Consider the following 19572-nt stretch of genomic DNA (forward strand, 5'->3'; position numbering starts at 1 on the left):
ACACGGTCTGTGCTCAGCCATTGTTGAAAAACGACTTCTACCTCTCCGCTTCCCTTTAATAGAAGAGTTGTTTCGTCGTGAACTGATGTTTTGGAAACACAATCCTTACAAGCACGAAGATGGTAATCTGTCGTCCGTTTTGGAATGCTACATAGCATTTTTTCTTGACTTCTGTATGTTATCCATTGATTTTACACTTTCATTGTGGGTTCCTGTACTATCAAGTAATATACATTGCTTTGGTCTCAACTGCGTAAACAGTGTGAACCCAACAAGTTTCTTGAAAAACCATGAACGCCTCTTTGAGAGACATCATTAATTTCGAAGCTCAGATACAAAATCGTTAGTTCCTGGGCATTGTTCTACAAGTTCTATGACAGTGATGATATCTGTCATAGAACTTGCTAACTTTGAGTTTATCTGTTTCATCAATTCCATGTCCACTTCGCGCCCTAGAACTGCAAAGAATACCCTGATCTTGCACTAGTTTTTTTTTCTTTTGCTTAACCATGTACAATGGTGCATTGAACTCTTCTGCGATTTTGTTTGACGACCATGAATTAGGAAGTCTCGATAAAATTCTCAGCTGATCGTTTCTGTCAGAAGTCGGTGAATTGAAATTCTCTTTCAATTGTGACATTATTTCGTCAAAGCGTCTGCCTTGCTAATGTCTGAAGCCTCCAAACCGAAAATTTGTTTCCGCACTGCAAACTTCTCATATCTCTTGATGATATCGGAAGTACTTTCAACGTCCAAGCAATACTGTTAAATTTATCCACATTAAACGAGCCATGAAACTGGTCGACTGATATAATTGACTAATTGTACAGTGCGTGAAATCTCATTTCAAATTTCCATACCTAACACATTTTCCAATACACGGTTACTTGTCGATGGTTGAGGATTTTGAAGACTTCGCTCGGACAATACCACTTCTGAAATATAACATTGAATAATAAGTAAGTTATATTGAGTTATATGGCTACTGTTAGAAAGCAAAATCAATATAGGATATGTGTGGTAGTATTGGCAAGTGCATCAGCATTGGCACCATTCTCATAAGTACAATGGTATCAGTTTTGACACTACTTGACACTACCAAAACTACCATTTTCCAACTATTGCCAACACTACCACACGTACTCTACTCATTAACGTACCTTCTGCATTATCAAACGTCAGACCATTTGATGGAGCTTGTGAATCTTCAACATGTTGGTTAGTTTTATCCTCATCTATTCATCGTTTTTTCTTTGGAATACACCTATTGTGCCAATTCACTGCCAAACAAGATTCACTAATTCGCATTGTATCATCTAACGGATGGGTATATCCCAGTAAACATATTTTCTATATTACTGTCTCTATTATTACAAATCCTGGGAATCACGGCTTGACTCATGTTGCTAAACAATATCACACTTTTCTTTCTTGAATTCTGATGATTACGCAGAAACAAAATAATGCTATTTCTTTTCCGCCACTTTAGATTTGCTGCCGGTCATGACTGGTAATTTTCAAACAACTGCAGAGCCATGTTATTCATATAGTAGATATGATAATAAGAAATGGATTGTATAGATTTGAAATGATAATATATGATAATATCTAAAGTGAATCTTAATAGATACCTAAATCCTAAGATAAGACCAAACAATAGGGGGTCGAGCTGCTGATTGGTCAGTTTTAAAGGTTTGCCAATAATATTTGAAAATACACTTCGACCAAATGTACTCATGGTATGTACTCTCACACTAGTTTTCATGATAATGCATCACAGAAAAATACAATTTGTTGTGAAGTACGCAACAATTTTGCTTTACATCATCCAATTGTATCCAATTCATAGAATATATGATACGAAAACATATGTTAGGGACGTGACAAAATAGTCTTCAGAAACATGATCTTATTTGGAAACTTGATATCTCGAGTGATTCGGCATCCCTGTTGCTCGCTCTGGTTCGAAGAGTAAAGTTGGGTTTAGACGTTGTGAGTTACTCGGTTGCGAGTAAATGTCAGTCGATCCGAGGAATTACGAACACACCCATATCACGAAATTTGACATTTGAATTGGGTGTATGGGGCTACTCGCAGCCGAGCTACTTCAAAGTTTTTTGTTTTTAAACGAGCGAGTAGCTCCAAACATACAAATCAAATGTCAAATTTTGTGGTATGTGTGTGTTCGTAATTCTACGGATCGATTGACGTTTACTCGCAACCGAGTAACTCACAACGTCTAAATCCGGCTTAAGAGTAAGAAACCAATTGTCACGTCCTGTTATAGGCTAAATTTACAAAAACTATTCGATATCTGACCGACCGATCAAGAGATTTTTTGGCAGATGGCTATTGTTTGAGAGCTGTTGTTGCTTTCTGAATTGAAACATATGGTATTTGACTACAAAAACAAGCTGAAAACTGTACCTTAGCACCCAAAGGCCACCATGAATCCTCTTCTACCTCTTATTGATTTTTTGTATAACCCAACCAGCAGCAAGTACACGCAAAAAAAAGAAAATTTTCGAGAAAAAATCTTGAAAAAGTTTTTGTTAGAAAAACTTTTCGGCCTTAAACATGCAAAAGTTGCGATGTATGGAAGAGTTGTATGGCACATATTCATCTACTATTTCTTCAACATCTGATATAATCATTTTGAGAAAATCGACTTTTAGTTTTAAAAAATTTTTCAATTTTTTTTTCTAAAAATTCAATTATCTTCTTAAAACTTTTCCATAGATCACTTTTTTGTAGGACTTACCATTTCCGAGTAAACATTTTTTTTTTAAATTTGGTCAAAAATATTTGGCCCTTTCCATATGTTAGACTAGAGTTTTTTTTTTGGAAAGATGAAGTATGCCAAGTTGCTTAATTAGGTAAGATCTGTACACTAGGGTGCATGTATGGGAAAAAATCGACTGTAAAATTTCAAAAAGTTACCCTGTACAAAATGTTCAACATGGGGGTCTCCGTAGCCACATTGGTTGAGCGTTCGCTTTTTTTTTATCCCATATATTTATTTTAGGCTCATTAGCATTTTGTCTGAAACAGAGCCGAATTTTAATCGTGTACATGTCACATGGTTATCATTATCTATAATTAGCACATTACACAGTTGCCATTTGCCAGTATTCCTTCTATACCATTGCATATGGTACATCTACACAGTAGACATTTAGGCGTAAGAGTTTTCTATCTGTTCTTCCATTATCCAGTTAGACCGGACAGCGGAGACAGTTGATTGATCATTGTTGAGTTATTTATAGAACAGCAGCCCGATGTGTCTAGATTCTATAACATGGACTTTTTCATAGTAACTTGTTTTGTTAGATAATACTACAGGGTTTTCCAACTTTAAATTCCGAAAGTAAATTGAAATAAAACACACTTAGAATTCGAATTTCGATGAAACTTTTATTTCAAATTAAAGTTTGGTTTATGCCATTATGTGTGAAATACAACATCATTCAAATGTCCACCTAGGGCTTCCTCGCACACCTTGATCCGGAACAGGTAATTTTCGATGACTTTTCGGCACATATGGGGCGGTATCTCGGTCATAACTTCACGAATGTTGTCTTTCAAATGTTCAAGAGTTTGCGGAGAGTTGGCATAGACAAGGTCTTTCGCATAACCCCACAAAAAAAGGCCAACGAGTTCAAATCGCATGACCTGGACGGCCAATTGGCATCACCAAAACGCGAAATTATGCGTCCCTCAAATTTCGTTCGCAATATGGCCATGTTCGGTCGTGTTATGTGGCACGTGGCGCCGTCCTGCTGAAACAACATGTCATCCGTATCCATATCTTCAATTTGTGGCAAAAAAAAAAATCGGTTAACATGCGGCCATAGCGCTCACCATTCACAGTTACCGTCTCGCCGTCCTCATTTTCAAAGAAATACGGCCCGATGACTCCACCAGACCATAATGCGCACCAAACGGTGACTTTTGGCGGATGCAATGGCCTCTCAACAATCACGTGTGGATTTTCTGAGCTCCATATACGGAAATTTTGGGTGTTCACATAGCCACCGAGCTCGAAATGTGCCTCATCGCTGAAGAGAATTTGATGCGAAAATTCAGCATTTTGCTGCTGTTGTTCGTTCACCCAATCGACGTATGCCCGGTGCATTCCATGGTCACCACGCTCTAATTTTTGTACCAGTTGGACTTTATATGGATGTAGGTGCAAATCCCAATACAAAATTCGCCACAATGATGTGTTTGACAAGCCCAATTGCTGAGCACGCCGTGGAATCGAAACATTTGGGTCATCCTCCACACTGGCAGCAACAGCAGCAATATTTTCGGCCGAACGCACATTACGATGATGCACAGGTTTCACAATATCGGCTACGGATCCAGTTTGTTCGAATTTACGCACTACATTAGCGATTGTGTGCTCTGTAGGCCGTCCATGACGACCAAAATCCGTCCGTAATGCTCGAAAAACATTTGCCGGTTTTTCATCATTTTTATAGTATAATTTAACAAAATTAACACGTTGTGCGATGCTAAAACGATCCATATTGTAAAATGGCAGACATTCAACTAACGATATGACGCTTTGGTTGACAGCTATGTCAAACGGTTGTCAGCGCAGGGCTGTATACTTTCGGAAGCCCGAAATGGAAAACCCTGTATAAGTAATAACTGGTTACCTTCATTCAAAATCGTGACTTTTTTCAATATACAGTGGAACCTCGATTATCCGCGATGCGGGTTATCCGCGAAAGCAAGTTCCATAGTAATGCTATGGACTTTCCCGGAAATTATCAGTGAGGTGTAGGATTTTGCACTTTTGTTTTGGTCATGACTTTCACATTGTTTGACTTCTGGTGTACACAACCTTATAGATGGATAGTTTAATGATTCCTTTATTGATAAAACATAGTTATCATGCTGAAATAATGTTTTTTGCTCTAACTTTTATATTTCACATTTTACCTGCAAACTGTCTTCGAAAGAGTTTTAGAGCTTACTAATACAAACTTTTTTCGATGCAGAACTTGTCAATATCTCAACGTTACTCAAAGTTATTGATATTTCTTCCCAAAAAACATGCTCTTTTCATTTGTTTGTCAGTCTTTCTGGGGCAAACAAAAAATTAAAATTCTTCCCACCTTTCATTTCCCATCTCGGGTTGCACCAACCTCCCGGCGAAGCGCACGTAGCGATGTAGCCACACTTTCCCTCGATCTTCCTCTTCGGCATCCTTTGGAGCTTCTCGTCGCTCTGGATCGTCAGCCGTCCGGAACCGGGTTTTCTTCCGATGTTCTGATTGTTGTCCAATAGTGCCAAGATGTTGTAGTTGCCGGAACGGGCGTATACGGCGTCCACAAATTGCCGCACGATGTCCGTTTTCGACTCGGTGGGGTACCGTTCTTTAAAAGCGGAGTAGCTTCACTGTTTTCGCCATCACGGTTAGAGTTCGACTGATAATGGCAATTTTTGTCCATTATTTTAATGCAAACGTTATCACAGATCTTGCCCCTTTGAACTACTACTTGTTTTGATCGATGAAAAGTGTTCTTCCAATGATACTTTTCACATCAGAATAGGGTATCGAGAAATTGCATGATTAATTCTTGGCCTCAAAGGACGTATAATTGTTCGGTAGGTTTTCCTTAAATTTATAGAAAGATAGGAAAGAGTTGTGGTATCTTTTATTGTATGAATCTAGTATCGGCATTTATTTATCTTCACTGAAGTAAGCTTCAATCCATTTATTCTACGATCATTTATAACGCTTAGAGTGGGCTTCGAAAAATATGGAAAGCGATCACAATTTTCGACAAATTATTCGCTCGGATGGGGATGATTGCCGTTACTGTTATATCATCAAATAAGGTTATTTCAAAAAAGCATTTAGTTTCATAGGTCAGTTTTTATGATTTAATCCTCATAGAAGTTGATAGAAGTCAGTTTCAATGGCATGTTATTTTTTGCTACTCTCCGGCCATTTACGTTGGATTGTACTAGTGTTGATAGTGATTTTTACATGACTGATCGATCTTTCCATTGTTTCAGAATACAACTGAACATCATGACTTCAAACCTCTGCAAGCTTCTCATAGCGGCTGTGGTAGGCATTTCCGTAGTCATCGCTGAAAAACCCGCGACCCTTCCAACCAAGCAAACTGCCCAGGACATTAGTTATGGCTTGACAAATATGGCCTGTCGGCTATCCGTTCAGCTGCAAAGCAATAACACCAAAACAGACATAATTTCGCCACTCAGTATAGGGTCTTCGTTGATGTTACTCATGCGAACAGCCAAGGGAAGCACACGCAAGCAACTTTTAAGTTTGCTTCAGCTGCAAAAGATTGTCATGAATAATTCCAGAATTCCCAGAAATTTTCATCGATTACTTCTTGAGCTATTGGACGGGGTCCAGGCAGAGACCATTTTGGAAGATCCACCACGTTGGATGAATCAGTCCAAGTGTGTCGAGGATGATTCAGATGACTATGATGAGTGAGAGTTCTTCCTCCCGAGTTGATGAGTGTCAATCGTGTTTGAAATATAACATTTTGTTTTTCTTTATTAGCTATCCTGCCTATGATGAAGAAGAGGAAGATCCCGGAAAAGCGACCGTTGTTCGACTGGCAAACGCTATATTTGTTCAGGATGGAATGTTCAACAACTCGAGATTGGAAAGAAAAGTGAAACAATACTACTACAGCACTGTAGAGAATTTAGATTTCTTTGGCGCACCCGACGCAGCCATGAAACATATCAATGAGTGGGCTAATAACAAAACCTACGGTCGTATCCCCAGCGTACTCTCGGAGAATCCAAATCGTGAGACTTTAATGATGGTAGCAAACGCTGTATATTTCAAAGCGTTTTGGGAAGATGTGTTTCTTCGTAAAGCTACCAAACCAAGGGATTTTTTCCCCAACGGAGAGGATAAAGAACCAGTTAAAGCAGATATGATGGCTCACAACGGATGTTTTCCTTATTATTCTTCCAAGGAATTGGATGCCAGGATCATGGGCTTCCCATACATCGGTCGTACGTTCACAATGTACGTCATTCAACCCAACAACTCAAGTCGAACAAAGCTCCAAGATTTAATGGGAAAACTGAATGCCCACACTCTGGATGGTTTAATTTCGAACATGACAATGAGAACGGCAATGGTTCTGTTCCCAAGGATGGATATTTCCAACAGTTTTGAGTTGAAACCAATGCTTGAGAAACTAGGTGTAACAGCAATGTTCAACGATGGTCAGAGCGATTTTTCATTGCTAAATCCAGGCGCTCCTGCCGAATCCGCTAGAGCAACTGTGAATCAAGTGATACACAAAGTGAAGCTAACAATCGATGAAAATGGCACAGAAGGAGCTGCTGTGACGGTTACACTGATTGATAGGACGATACCAGCAGTAAATTTCCGTGCAAACACTCCTTTTGTGGTAGCCATCAGGCATGATGCGACAAAACTTTTGCTTTTCTACGGGCCGGTGTACGACCCATCCGGGTAACCTCACGATTCAAGCAATTGAGCCTTGATGTACTGGGTTTGGGATCGGAGAAATAAATGATTGGAATAAGTATAATAAGACTGATTCAGAAAACATACGATTTCGGTTGACATTTTGGATTGAAAGAGAGCAACGTTTTTATTTCTCAATCTCTTTTTTTTCGGGTAACATGGCTATGAATTCCATTTTCATTGCCATATTTAATAATAGTATATGTGTAATATATTTATGGCAAACACGTGTAATTTAACAACATAAAAATCAAATATAAACTAAAATATCAACTACAAGTGATGTTATTTCCTAACTCTTAAATTACTGAGTCTTTGTTATAACAAAAAGGATTTAATTGACAATACTTATAAATGAAGCACAAATTTCGGCATTACTCGAGAATTAATCAAGCAAATAAAACCAAATTAGGCATATGGACGTTTTAGGGGGCAAGAAACATTTATAATGTGGTTCAACACTCCTCCCACCTCTCTAAGGGACCATGAATTATGCCATGAAAATGAAACATAACTTTCTGTATAATTCGAGAACTAACAAGCAAATGGAACCAAATTTGGCATATGGAGGTTTTAGGAAGCAATAAATGTTTTTATACTGGTTTGACACTCCTTTCTCCTCTCTAAAGAGGAGGAGGGTGCTGAACAACTCGAGAATTAATCAAACAAACGAAATTAAACTTAGCATATAGAGGTTTTAGGGATCGATAAACGTTTCTATGGTGGTTCGACACTCCTCCCTCCTCTCTAATGGGAGGCTGCCATACAAATGATACACAAATTTCTGCATAACTCGAGAACTAATCAATAAAATGAGCAAAATTTGGCATGTGAAGGTTTTTGAATATGAGAAATGTTACTATGATGGTATGATAACCCTCCCTCCTCTGAAATGGAAAGGAGGTCCCGTAAAAGTAATACACATATTTCAACCAAACATATTCCAACCAAACATGGCAATTGATTTTTTTTTTAATGTGATAAAACGCACTCCTATATCTTCTTCTATCTATATAAATAAAAATGGATCACCGAATGTGTTGATAAGAGGAAAACTCGAGAAAGGAATTGGCCGATTTAGGGCTGTCTTTATTCTATCATATTTTCTGTATCAAACATTTATTCCATGTAACGGAGAAACATGCTATTTGCAAGTGGTTGAAAAATCTTGAACGAGAATTGTGTCTGAAAATAATCTGATATTATAATGACGAGTTTTGGTAGAAGTACTGGGAATTTTATAGTAAAAGGTAACTTTAAAGGGTAGATAAGAAATTCAATCAATTAACAGTTCTGCGATTGGACCTATGAACGTGCGCTTAGTAAAAATCGTGAATGTGATAAGGAAAAATCAATTTTGGGCGGGACAAAGTTTGCCGGGTCAGCTAGTATTGTATATATTTTCACTTACTGCGCGATTTTTTTTATATTGGACAATTCCAAATGAAATCGACAAATGAAAAATCATGAGTATTTTTGATTCGAATGAAAGTTTGTATTCCGTTTGGGTTGAAGGAATTATGAGTTTTCAACATTTGGGAATTTTTTGACTCAGGTGTAACTTTTGGAAAGGGCGTATCCATTTTAGTAAGAGAAATCTATGATAATTTATATCTCAAAAACTATAAGTCGTACCGAAATAGTGCCTTAGAAAAAGTTATAGAGTATTGATGTCCAAACGTGAAAAAAATATACACTGAGAAAAAAAATCAGTACTCTTTATTTTATTTTAAAAAAACTTTAATTTGAAATATCTAAAATATATTTTTTTAATTTTTTTTTATATAAAATGGAAGTCATGTAGAAAAATAAAAAAAATGGGTACAAGATGGTAAAACTATTTTTGGTGAACTTTGTCGAACATCGAATTTTTATGAATTTTCGAAACTTCGAATTTTTGTATGTTAAGAATCATTTTTAGCCACAAATTATGAATCCTGATGTGATTCAAAATAAAAAAGCTCTTTATCAATCTCTATCTAAATGCATCCATTCTCAAGATATTTGAAAAAATATTTCCAATTTATTGTCTTTATCACTTTTATTTTTTTTAAATTTATGTATGTATTTTTTAATTTTTTTCAATTTTTTCATATAAAATAGAAGTCATTTAGAAAATTTAAGAAATTAGCCCAAGATGGTAAAACTATTTTTGACGAACTTTGTGGAACATCGAGTTTTTATGAATTTTCGTAATTTTTTGTGATTTTTGTGAATGATTGTTAACATGTTTAGACACAAATTATAAATCCTAGTGAATGCAGCCATTCTAGAGATATTTAAAACATATTTCTAATTTATCGTCTTTTTTAGTGGTAAAAATAGGCTCTTTCGATATGCTTGTCGTATTATACCGCCATGTTCAAGAAATTTTATGAATTTGCTTATAATTTTTAACAACTTTTCCAAATACATTTTTTTTTCCAAAATATATATTTTTATCAAGGCTCATATGGCGTTAGCCTGACCGGGCCGGAGTTCAATATTTTGACAGTTTTTCTTATTATCTATGTTAGTAATATGTAACCGATTACTCGCAGTCGGCTCGAGGTTAGTATTACAAGTGTTCTCGTAATTGGGATGTTGCTGTCTCCAATGCTCTGTACGTGTGCCTGACACGGGATACTTCCTATTGGGATGCAGCAGACCATTAATCAGCAACGCCCCCCTAGTATGTACCCCATATCTAGCGTGGTGCGTCTTCTCGACTCGAGGAATCCAGGATAGAATGGTCACTAGCCGTCGCAATCATCAGCTCGTGTAGAGTTGTCATGAGCGGTACAACCTTTGGCTCTTGTTGAATCATCAGTGGACTGCACAACCTTTGGCCCGTGTATCTGTAAAGAGTGTGTGTATGTATTGCCGCGACTAAGTAAAAGTTTATAGATCGGATAGGAGGGATATGAAACAGGGACACAACGAAGGAAACATCATTAAACGTTGACATCGGCGTTTCTGAGGAACAGGTATAGATGAAGCAGAAGATCAGGATCACGGCTACCTAAGATATCCCGGACGGGGATCTCCGATTGTCTGCCTTGTGCTCTCAGTGCTCTAGAGAGCTGAGAGCGAGCAGCATGGAACCGGCACAACATGCTCGATGTCGTGGTAGCCATCGCCACAATCACAAAGATTGTTTGCTGCGAGCCCAATGCGATAGAGATGCGCGTTTAGGTTGTAGTGATTGGACATGAGCCGAGATATCACGCGAATGAAATCACGACCTACATTCAATCCCTTAAACCAAGCACTCGTCGAAACCTTAGGGATAATCGTGTGTAACCAACGACCGAACTCATCTTCACTTTCCTGCTTGAGAATATGAATCCTTGCAGCTGATCGGAAGCAAAAACTGCCATATTCTAACACTGACAATATCGTTGTTTTGTACAACTGAATGAGGTCTCCTGGATGGGCACCCCACCATGTTCCGGTAATTGTTTGGAGAAAATTGATTCTTTGCTGGCATTTCTGTTTCAAATACGCAATGTGTCTCCCCCAGGTACATTTAGAATCAAAATATACACCCAGGTATTTGAAAAACATAGAGTGTTGGATCGTTTTGCCGGATAGGTAAAGCTGGAATTGGGCGGGTTCGTGCTTCCTAGAAAAAACGACCATTTCAGTTTTCTCCGTTATATTTTCAGGTGAAATAACGCACTCCTATATCTTTTATCTATAAAACCATTCCATGTCAAACCGATATAGTTAGGCTGACCAAATAGTTTAGGATTAAAAACGGTACCCTTGGAACCAAAACGAAAAATAAAAAAAAGGCATAATATTGGGTCTGAAACATAATTCGTTCTGTTTTTTACATTAAAAACATATTTATTTGATTATAAATTAATCCGACATTCAAAGTATTAGCCATCACTAGTCTCTTTTTTTACAATCTTTCTGGCATTTTACGGAATCCGTCGCGAAAGAAGTGTTCATCCTTTGAAGCCAAGAATAAATCCAGCCAATTTTTGACGCTTGGCTGGTTCTGTATCGATCGAAACGAATAGTAACCGGAATGGACAAGTTCTCAGCTATAAAGCGGGTGAACCAGAATTTTCCATTCGCTATTCTTCAAATAGTTGGGATAGATGGATTGATTGACTATTATCGATCGGTGTCTGGTGACATAATCGATACGTTTTCCGGCAATAGATCACTTTGAACGGATCGATTGTTGCCTGTAGAAGTCTTCATTGCTCTTTTGTCCAGGTTTTTAGCGGCTCATAGTGAATCAAACCCGTTTGATCCCACCATATACAGAACATTACTTTGGCACCGGAGATATTCGACTTCGGCATTGATGTTCTTGGTTGACCGGATTTCACATACGATCTTTTGCGTTTTGGATAGTCTTGGCGAATCCATTTTTCTCCGAAATCTCCGCTCGACACATCTCGCAATTTCCTGGCTTTTAGATTTGTCCTGCAGCTTAGAGTCGTATAGAAATAGCTTATTGAGTTACTCCTAATGATTCTGCAAGCTCTGTTTACGTTCGACACGAATCTTGATCGAGTAATGTCTCTAAATCATCGTCTTCAAATTTTTTCGGTTGACCCGGACGCTTTTTGTCTTTAACGCTAAAACAACCACATTAAATTGTCCAAACACAATTCACTACAAAATGTATCCGATGGTGCAGGGTCATGATAAACTTTCACAAGCATTCGATGCGTTTCAGTTGCACTTTTCTTCTAATGGAAACAGGAAATCAAAACTTGCCGCAACGAAACTTGACATTTTCAACGCAGTAAAAATTGAACTTGTGCAAATCTCGAAAACTTGTAATAAATATTTCGTTGACAGATGTCGACACTGTCGCCGTCGAATATTTATAGCATCTTGAGCCATCTTGTGGAAACGGAACGAATTAGATTGCACCCCCAATACTTATTGAAAAATGTTATTTAGTGAACAAAACCTAGAATAAATCCAAACAATAGAAAATTATTAGATTGTAATTTGTTCTCTATAGTGGAGAGATATTTAGATGATGGAGAGATTTGGCGAAGAAGATTATGATTTTTAGAAAATTTCATCATAAAAGTTGCTATATTTCAGATCAATGCTTTGTTTGGCAAATATCCTCCGACTTTTCCGTTGTCCACATATTGTTCTTCGTAGAAAAAAAAATCCATTCAATCGGTGTGGTATTACCAGGTAGACACAAAATAAGATCAGTAAACTTCACGAATTCCATAAACTCTAGAAATTCGTTCGCAATTCCTGAATTCGCAATTCGCTCCCAACGATTCGGACGATTGACACGGATTCTTTGTACCACGTTTTTGTCTCATCATTCATAATTAATTTAATCATTGTCCACTCATCAAACAAAACATTTTCAACTGTCGGAACAGGAAGTTTTATGCTAATGCTATTTTGAATATCTTTATCATTCAGGAATGGACTTTAATACAATTCATTTATGATGATGTGTGCTTCTTTAAGACTAACTAATTTTCTAATTTTCAATGTACCCCAACGTAGAAATTTTTCACTGTTATGATAAATTTGCCTCCTGTTTCCCCCAAATCAATTAGACTATGGCCATTCCGTAACTCACTAGTCAAAAATGCTTCTTCCCTTTTATATTGAAGAATTCTAATGAAACGATGCAACCATATTTTTAAGGGATGGGTCGCATATCAAAAGTCTCGTCTTCTGAGGAAAAATACTTCAGTTGCAGAAAATTTGAATTTTGTTTCCGTCATAGCAATATTACATCTCCAACGCTTCTGAAAAATAATTCACAAATAAATAATTCACAAAGGGGTGGGTGGACTCGATTCTCTGTTTTTATTTTACTGTATAGAATCGATTCCTGTATGTAATCGAGTCGAATTTTTTTTCCTTTGTTTTTGACGTAGGACTACGTCTTTCATTTCTATACCGGGGTGTAAAACCAAAGTTTCGAGAACGAAAGCGTTACGCTGGAGACCGAGATTTTGAGCGTTAATAGCTCTTAAACAACTGAACGAAATGGTATGATAAACACTTCATTTGAAAGATAAAATGTCTACGCGTCATATACTTGTTACTTTTTCATCCAAAAACTTGTTTCAATAGTCTTAAAATTGCTTTCAAAACAGGCTATTGAAATAAAAAATCGGTATATAAGCGAGCGCCGCTCGTAAACCCACTCAGTTATGATTGAACAGCGATTGGAGCATGTTGTCGCTGTTGTTGTGAAGCTAATTTCGTTTATCATGAATGCGCTGATGAACGATGTCACCAAGAGCCTGTTTGTGCACCTAAGGCCAAAAGGGAATCCATCAGGAGGAGAGTGATGCCACGGTTCCGCTTGAAACATCGGAGCAGCCGCCACACACATACACACACACACACATACACGCGCGGAATTCTCGTTGCTATCATCGTTGCTGAAAAATAAACTGCCAGTTCCCCTGGGAATTGAAAAATACATTCATACGAAATAGTTTATTTTAATGTTTTCTATCCATATAACACTGCAACCAAATACATTTGGTTTTGTTATTTTTCAATCAATCGCAATTAACAGGAAAGCTTCTGAATATTTTTTTCCCCATCAGTGGAAATTTTCGTATCCAATATTGGATGCATAACATGAAAAACGGAAAATGTTTCACATCGCGAAAATCAAGTCATTTTCGAGCGATTATTTGCTTTCTACTCATATAATGCTTCGACCAAATACATTTCGTTTTGGATTTTTTCAATCAAGTGCGATCAACGTAAGACCACGTCTTTCGGCAATTTATTAGAGGTGCAATGAATCTTTAGGAATTCCCGCTCTACGCGCACTGGCAAACAATGTTTACTCAACAATTTCTCAAACTAGAAATGGGTGTTGTGAGAGAGGATTAGCGAACGCGAAAACGACAAACGGGAGAAAGATACGTTTGGAGGTTGAAGGAAATTGGCAGAAAACTTCTTCATTCTATCATTCAAATAATGTGATTCATACCACATCGTTTTGCCAGAAAGAGATTATTAATGCTCAAAGGAGGAATCGAGTCCTCCGAGGAAATTACCCAGCGCAAATTAGAGTCGACTATCGATTGCGGCATTCGTACACAAATAATTTTATAATGCAGTTTCACCAAAGTGATTTCTTCGGATATATTCACTACATCATGTCATGTATTTCATATTCTTCATAAGGAAATCCATATCCATGGAACCTATCGGTAACGAATTATTATCGAAACCACGATATTCGCTAAATGCTCCTTTCAGTTCGGCCTGTAAAAAACTTTTCTGTACTCTAATCCATCAAATTTGGAGCCCTGAAAAGGGCCGTTGATTATATGCTAAGCTAATATAACACGCTCTCCTCGGATACGATGGGCCAGCTGGATGTCCTTGGGCATGATGTGACGCGTTTTGCATGGATAGCACACAAATTGGTATCTTCGAATAAGCCTCCTGCAGCGTCATAACCGCGGAAGTTTGGAAGCGCAAGTCGGTTTTGAAGTCCTGAGCAATTCCACGAACCAAATGCTGCAAAGGTAGCTTGCGGATCAGCAATTCGGTCGATATCTGATAGCGACGAATTTCATGCGAAGTTCCCGGTCGATAGCGATGTGGCTTCTCCACCTATCCTGCTACTGATGCGCTTATCCGAGCTGACTTCGTGTGCCTTACCACCGAATGACTAACGAGCTGTCTGTGAAAGACTAACGAGCTCGAGTCCTCACGGTGCGAGAGTAGAGTAAGAAATGAACGAAAGCAAAGGAAGCGTCATTTTATAAACCATAAAAGTATAGAATCTAAATCCCACCCTTATTATATTCGTGAGTATACAGTAAGCTTATACAATAAAGAGGGTGGGGTTTACATTCGATTCTTTTATGTTTTATAAAACGACACTTCCCTTGCTTTCGTTCATTTCTTACTCTACTCTCGCACCGTGAGGACTCGTTTCATCGGGACTAAGCAGACAGCTCGTTAGTCTTTCGGTGGTAAGGCACCACGAAAGCAGCTCGGATAAGCGCATCAGCCACAGGAAGCGTGAAGAAGCCACATCGCTATCGACCGGGAACTTCACATGAAATTCGTCGCTATCAGAAGTCGACCGAATTGCTGATCCGCAAGCTACCTTTGCAGCATTTGGTTCGTGGAATTGCTCAGGACTTCAAAACCGACTTGCGCTTCCAAAGTTCCGCGTTTATGACGCTGCAGGAGGCTTATTAGAAGATACCAATTTGTGTGTTATCCATGCAAAACGCGTCACATCATGCCCAAGGACATCCAGCTGGCCCATCGTATCCGAGGAGAGCGTGCTATATTAGCTTAGCATATAATCATCGGCCCTTTTCAGGGCTCCAAATTTGATGGATTAGAGTTCAGAAAAGTTTTTTACAGGCCGAACTGAAAGGAGCATTTAGCGAAAATCGTGGTTTCGATGATAATTCGATACCGATAGGTGCCATGGATATGGATTTCATAATGAAAAATATGAAATATATGACATGATGTAGTGAATATATCCCCATATCGAAGAAATCACTTTGATGAAACTGTTTACCGTTTGTCGTTTTTAATTGTTGGGAATGGGCATTATTTCTGCTGACTAAATTCCAAGAAAAAAACCATTCCTTCTTAAAGCGTGATTCATTCTGCTTCGGATCAACGGAACAGTATGATAATCATTTCATACAAAAGATAAAATGTCCAAGAGTTATATGATTGCTATTTATTGAGTCGAAAAATTGTTTCAATAGCTTAATGATAGCTTCGAAAACAGGTTATTGAAATCATTCGGAGCGTAGCGCGCCCACTTGGAAACCCATTAATCTTATTGGAATGTGAGATGGGGAAGCTCATACTTACGTCTATGCATTATGCTGTACACTACAGACTTTTTTTCTCCGTACTGATTAAGAAGCCGACCGAACTATCGGTCGACAAGTCAGTCTGCAGTCGGCGGGGGCTCTTAATTTCGTTTTTGCAGGCCGAACCGAAAAAATTTCAGTCGAGTTAACTCTTTTTTACAGTAATGCTTTTGAATCCGGACACTTTGCATTACATTCAATATCATACCACAGCCATAACATTTTTTTCATGTTGAATTTATGCGATTAATAGTTGCTAATATAGTTACTGATAGTTTCTTGATAGTTACTTATCAATCGCATTAATTCAACATGCAGAAAATGTTGTGGCTGCGGTATGGTATTAAATGTAACGCAAAGTGTCCGGATTCAAATACATTACTGTATACTTACTTCGATGTTATTCGTTTCTCTCTCAGGGTAAGCAACGAATATAATAAGGGTGGGGTTTAGATTCTATACTTTTATGGTTTATAAAATGACGCTTCCTTTGCTTTCGTTCATTTCTTACTCTACTCTCGCACCGTGACGACTCGTTTGTTTGGGACCAAGCAGATAGCTAGTTAGTCTTTCAGTGGTAAGGCACACGAAAGCAGCTCGGATAAGCGCACCAGCCGCAGGATAGGTGAAGAAGCCACATCGCTATCGACCGGAAACTTCACATGAAATTCGTCGCTATCAGAAGTCGACCGAATTGCTGATCCGCAAGCTACCTTTGCAGCATTTGGTTCGTGGAATTGCTCAGGACTTCAAAACCGACTTGCGCTTCCAAAGTTCCGCGGCTATGACGCTGCAGGAGGCTTATTCGAAGATACCAATTTGTGTGCTATCCACGCAAAACGCGTCACATCATGCCCAAGGACATTCAGCTGGCCCATCGAATCCAAGGAGAGGGTGCTATATTAGTTTAGCATATAATCATCGGCCCTTTTCAGGGCTCCAAATTTGATGGATTAGAGTTTAGAAAAGTTTTTTGCAGGCAAAACTGAAACGAGAATTTTCGTTTGGATGCCATACAGCATCGAGAAAATTCCGGAAAGATCTAATCGTTGCTGAAAAATAATCTGCCAGTTCCCTGGGAATTGAAGAATAAATCCATGCGAAAGAGTTTACTTTAATGTTTTCTAATTATATGGCGAACACAGCGACCAAATACATTTGATTTCGTAATTTTTCAATCAAGTGTAATTAGCTGGAAAGCTTCTGAAGATTATTCTTTCCCATCAGTAGGATATTTTCGTATCCAATATTGGATGCATAACATGAAAAACGGAAAATGTTTCGTATCGCGAAAATTATATAATTTTCAATCGATTATTGCTCAGTCGCCGAAATTTTCATACTCAGAGAGTTCATTCTCCTCTAGTTTGCCTTCCAAATTGCCATCGTAAACCACACCTTCTCTCGATTCAATCACGCACGAAAAGCATACTGAAATGATATTCTGGTGGTGAAACCGATTCATTTTTCGTGAGGCGTCGTGCACAAATTACGTAGCGTGATAAGGGGGGAGGGGGTAGATGTTGCGTTACTTTCTGTTTATTAGAGATAGGAAATTGCGTTACGAAAGGGGGGGGGGGAGAGGTGGTTCAAAATTCGGATTTTTAGCGTTACGTAATTTGTGTACGACGCCTGAGGACATCGACAAGTCAACATCGTTACTGAACGAGCTGAACGGCGAGGGATCGAGGGATTCATTACCTGGCCTGACCTGACCTGAAATGCAATCAGTTTGTTTTAACTGTGAGGGAGCGCAGAAAAGCCGATGCTGATACTCTCGTGACCAAGAGAGTATCAGCATCGAAATACGGTTCCTCGGGAAGACATAGAAGCAGCCGCCACACACACACACATACACGCGCGCAACTCTTTTCGTTTGCTGGTTATCGAGAGGAAACCTGGAAAGAAATGATCGTTGCTGAAAAATAATCTGCCAGTTCCCCTTGGAATTGAAAATTACATTCAAGCGAGTTTATTTTAATGTTTTCTATCCATATAATACAGCGACCACATACATTTGGTTTTGTGATTTGTCAATCAAGTGCAGTTAGCAGGAAAGCTTCTGAAGATTATTCTTCAGAACAAGGTTTTTTGTATCCAATATTGGATGCATAAAACCTTGAGTCTCCAACGTAACACTCTCGTTTTTGAAGTCACCCAAATATTTATTTATTCATTCATTCAGGATGGATTTATATTCAACTTCAAACAAATGATCTCTAAATCAACGATAGTCCTACGTCACCCTTGCGGTTATACCATAGATATAACCCACTTCCTGTTTTTTTAACATATATTTTTCGTTTTTTGAATAAAAAAAAGGAATTTTACTTTTGATTCATCACATGAAAAAATAAATCTATCCCGAATCTCTCATTAGGTGATAAACGATCATATTTGATAAAAAAAAACCTACATACATGGTCGAATTTCAACAATGACTGAGTTATTGAATCGGAAGGCTGATCGGAAGCACTTAAACCAGATTTTTGTTGACCATCGTTTCACAATTGAATATTGCGTTTACATTCTCTCTCACGTAGTTGAAATTGAGAGTGCGATGAGTGACACGGGCCTAACGTGTGAACACTTTCCGACTGACCGACCACGTGATCAAATGACTATCATCTGACCGACTGCGTGATCATTATCCGTGCGTCTTTTGAATAAGTGTCTTTGCTTTCAAGAGCAAGCTCCATCGGTGCTGTTAGCTTGCCTAAAAAATCGAGTGCAGCGGACAGGTAAAATTAGATTCCTCATGGCTTCCATGAGAATAGCTCACCATCGAACCTCTGTTCTACCGTCAATAACAACTTCCCAATCGGGATATATAAAATAATCTGACATTGTGGATAAAATCTTCACGTTCTTCGATGTTCCAGATCAGAATCATTGTCACCACAATGCTTTCAGTAGTGAAGACTTGCTTGCGGCAATTCATGCAAGTAGGGCCCCTCCATGCAATGATTATCTCACTCGATGTCTAGTTCAAATAAGAAGGTCAGAGATATCACTGTTTAACGGTGGAGTTATCGTACTTTTATTCCTAGAATGGAAACGTTTTAATCTCTAATTCCTAACATTGATTGTGATATTTTTGCTCTGTCTGAAACTGGGTTTTCTTCCCGAACTGATCTCTCTATACACGATTTTAGTATTATACGTATGGAGTGGTGCTATTGTAAATCAATAAGTGTCACTCATTTTTCAGAATAGATCTTCTCCATTTTGGATGGAAGCTATTGCATG

The 19572-nt window shown here is 38.3% G+C and overlaps 2 protein-coding genes across 4 annotated transcripts in view; one reads left to right on the forward strand and one right to left on the reverse strand.

The window, feature by feature from the left end:
• The window catches only part of LOC129778783 (serine protease inhibitor 28Dc-like), a 90564-nt gene extending 85135 nt beyond the window's left edge, over window positions 1-5429 (reverse strand). The window contains exon 1 of the mRNA XM_055785888.1: window positions 5127-5429. The gene's annotated coding sequence lies outside the window, so the exon portion shown is untranslated. The remainder of the gene's footprint in view (window positions 1-5126) is intronic.
• The window catches only part of LOC129778784 (serine protease inhibitor 28Dc-like), a 77589-nt gene extending 69806 nt beyond the window's left edge, over window positions 1-7783 (forward strand). For 2 of the 3 annotated variants that reach the window (XM_055785892.1, XM_055785893.1), the window contains exons 2-3: window positions 6034-6480; window positions 6554-7783. In XM_055785892.1, coding sequence (XP_055641867.1) covers window positions 6034-6480; window positions 6554-7493 — 1387 coding nt within the window. In that variant the 3' untranslated portion in view covers window positions 7494-7783. Of the gene's footprint in view, window positions 1-5472; window positions 5620-6033; window positions 6481-6553 lie in introns of those variants that run through there. The other variant, XM_055785894.1, reaches the window with a different exon arrangement.
• The last annotated feature ends 11789 nt before the right edge of the window (window positions 7784-19572 follow it).

The sequence above is a fragment of the Toxorhynchites rutilus genome, chromosome 3 (assembly GCF_029784135.1).
Source record: "Toxorhynchites rutilus septentrionalis strain SRP chromosome 3, ASM2978413v1, whole genome shotgun sequence".
In the NCBI taxonomy this organism is placed as follows: domain Eukaryota; kingdom Metazoa; phylum Arthropoda; class Insecta; order Diptera; family Culicidae; genus Toxorhynchites; species Toxorhynchites rutilus.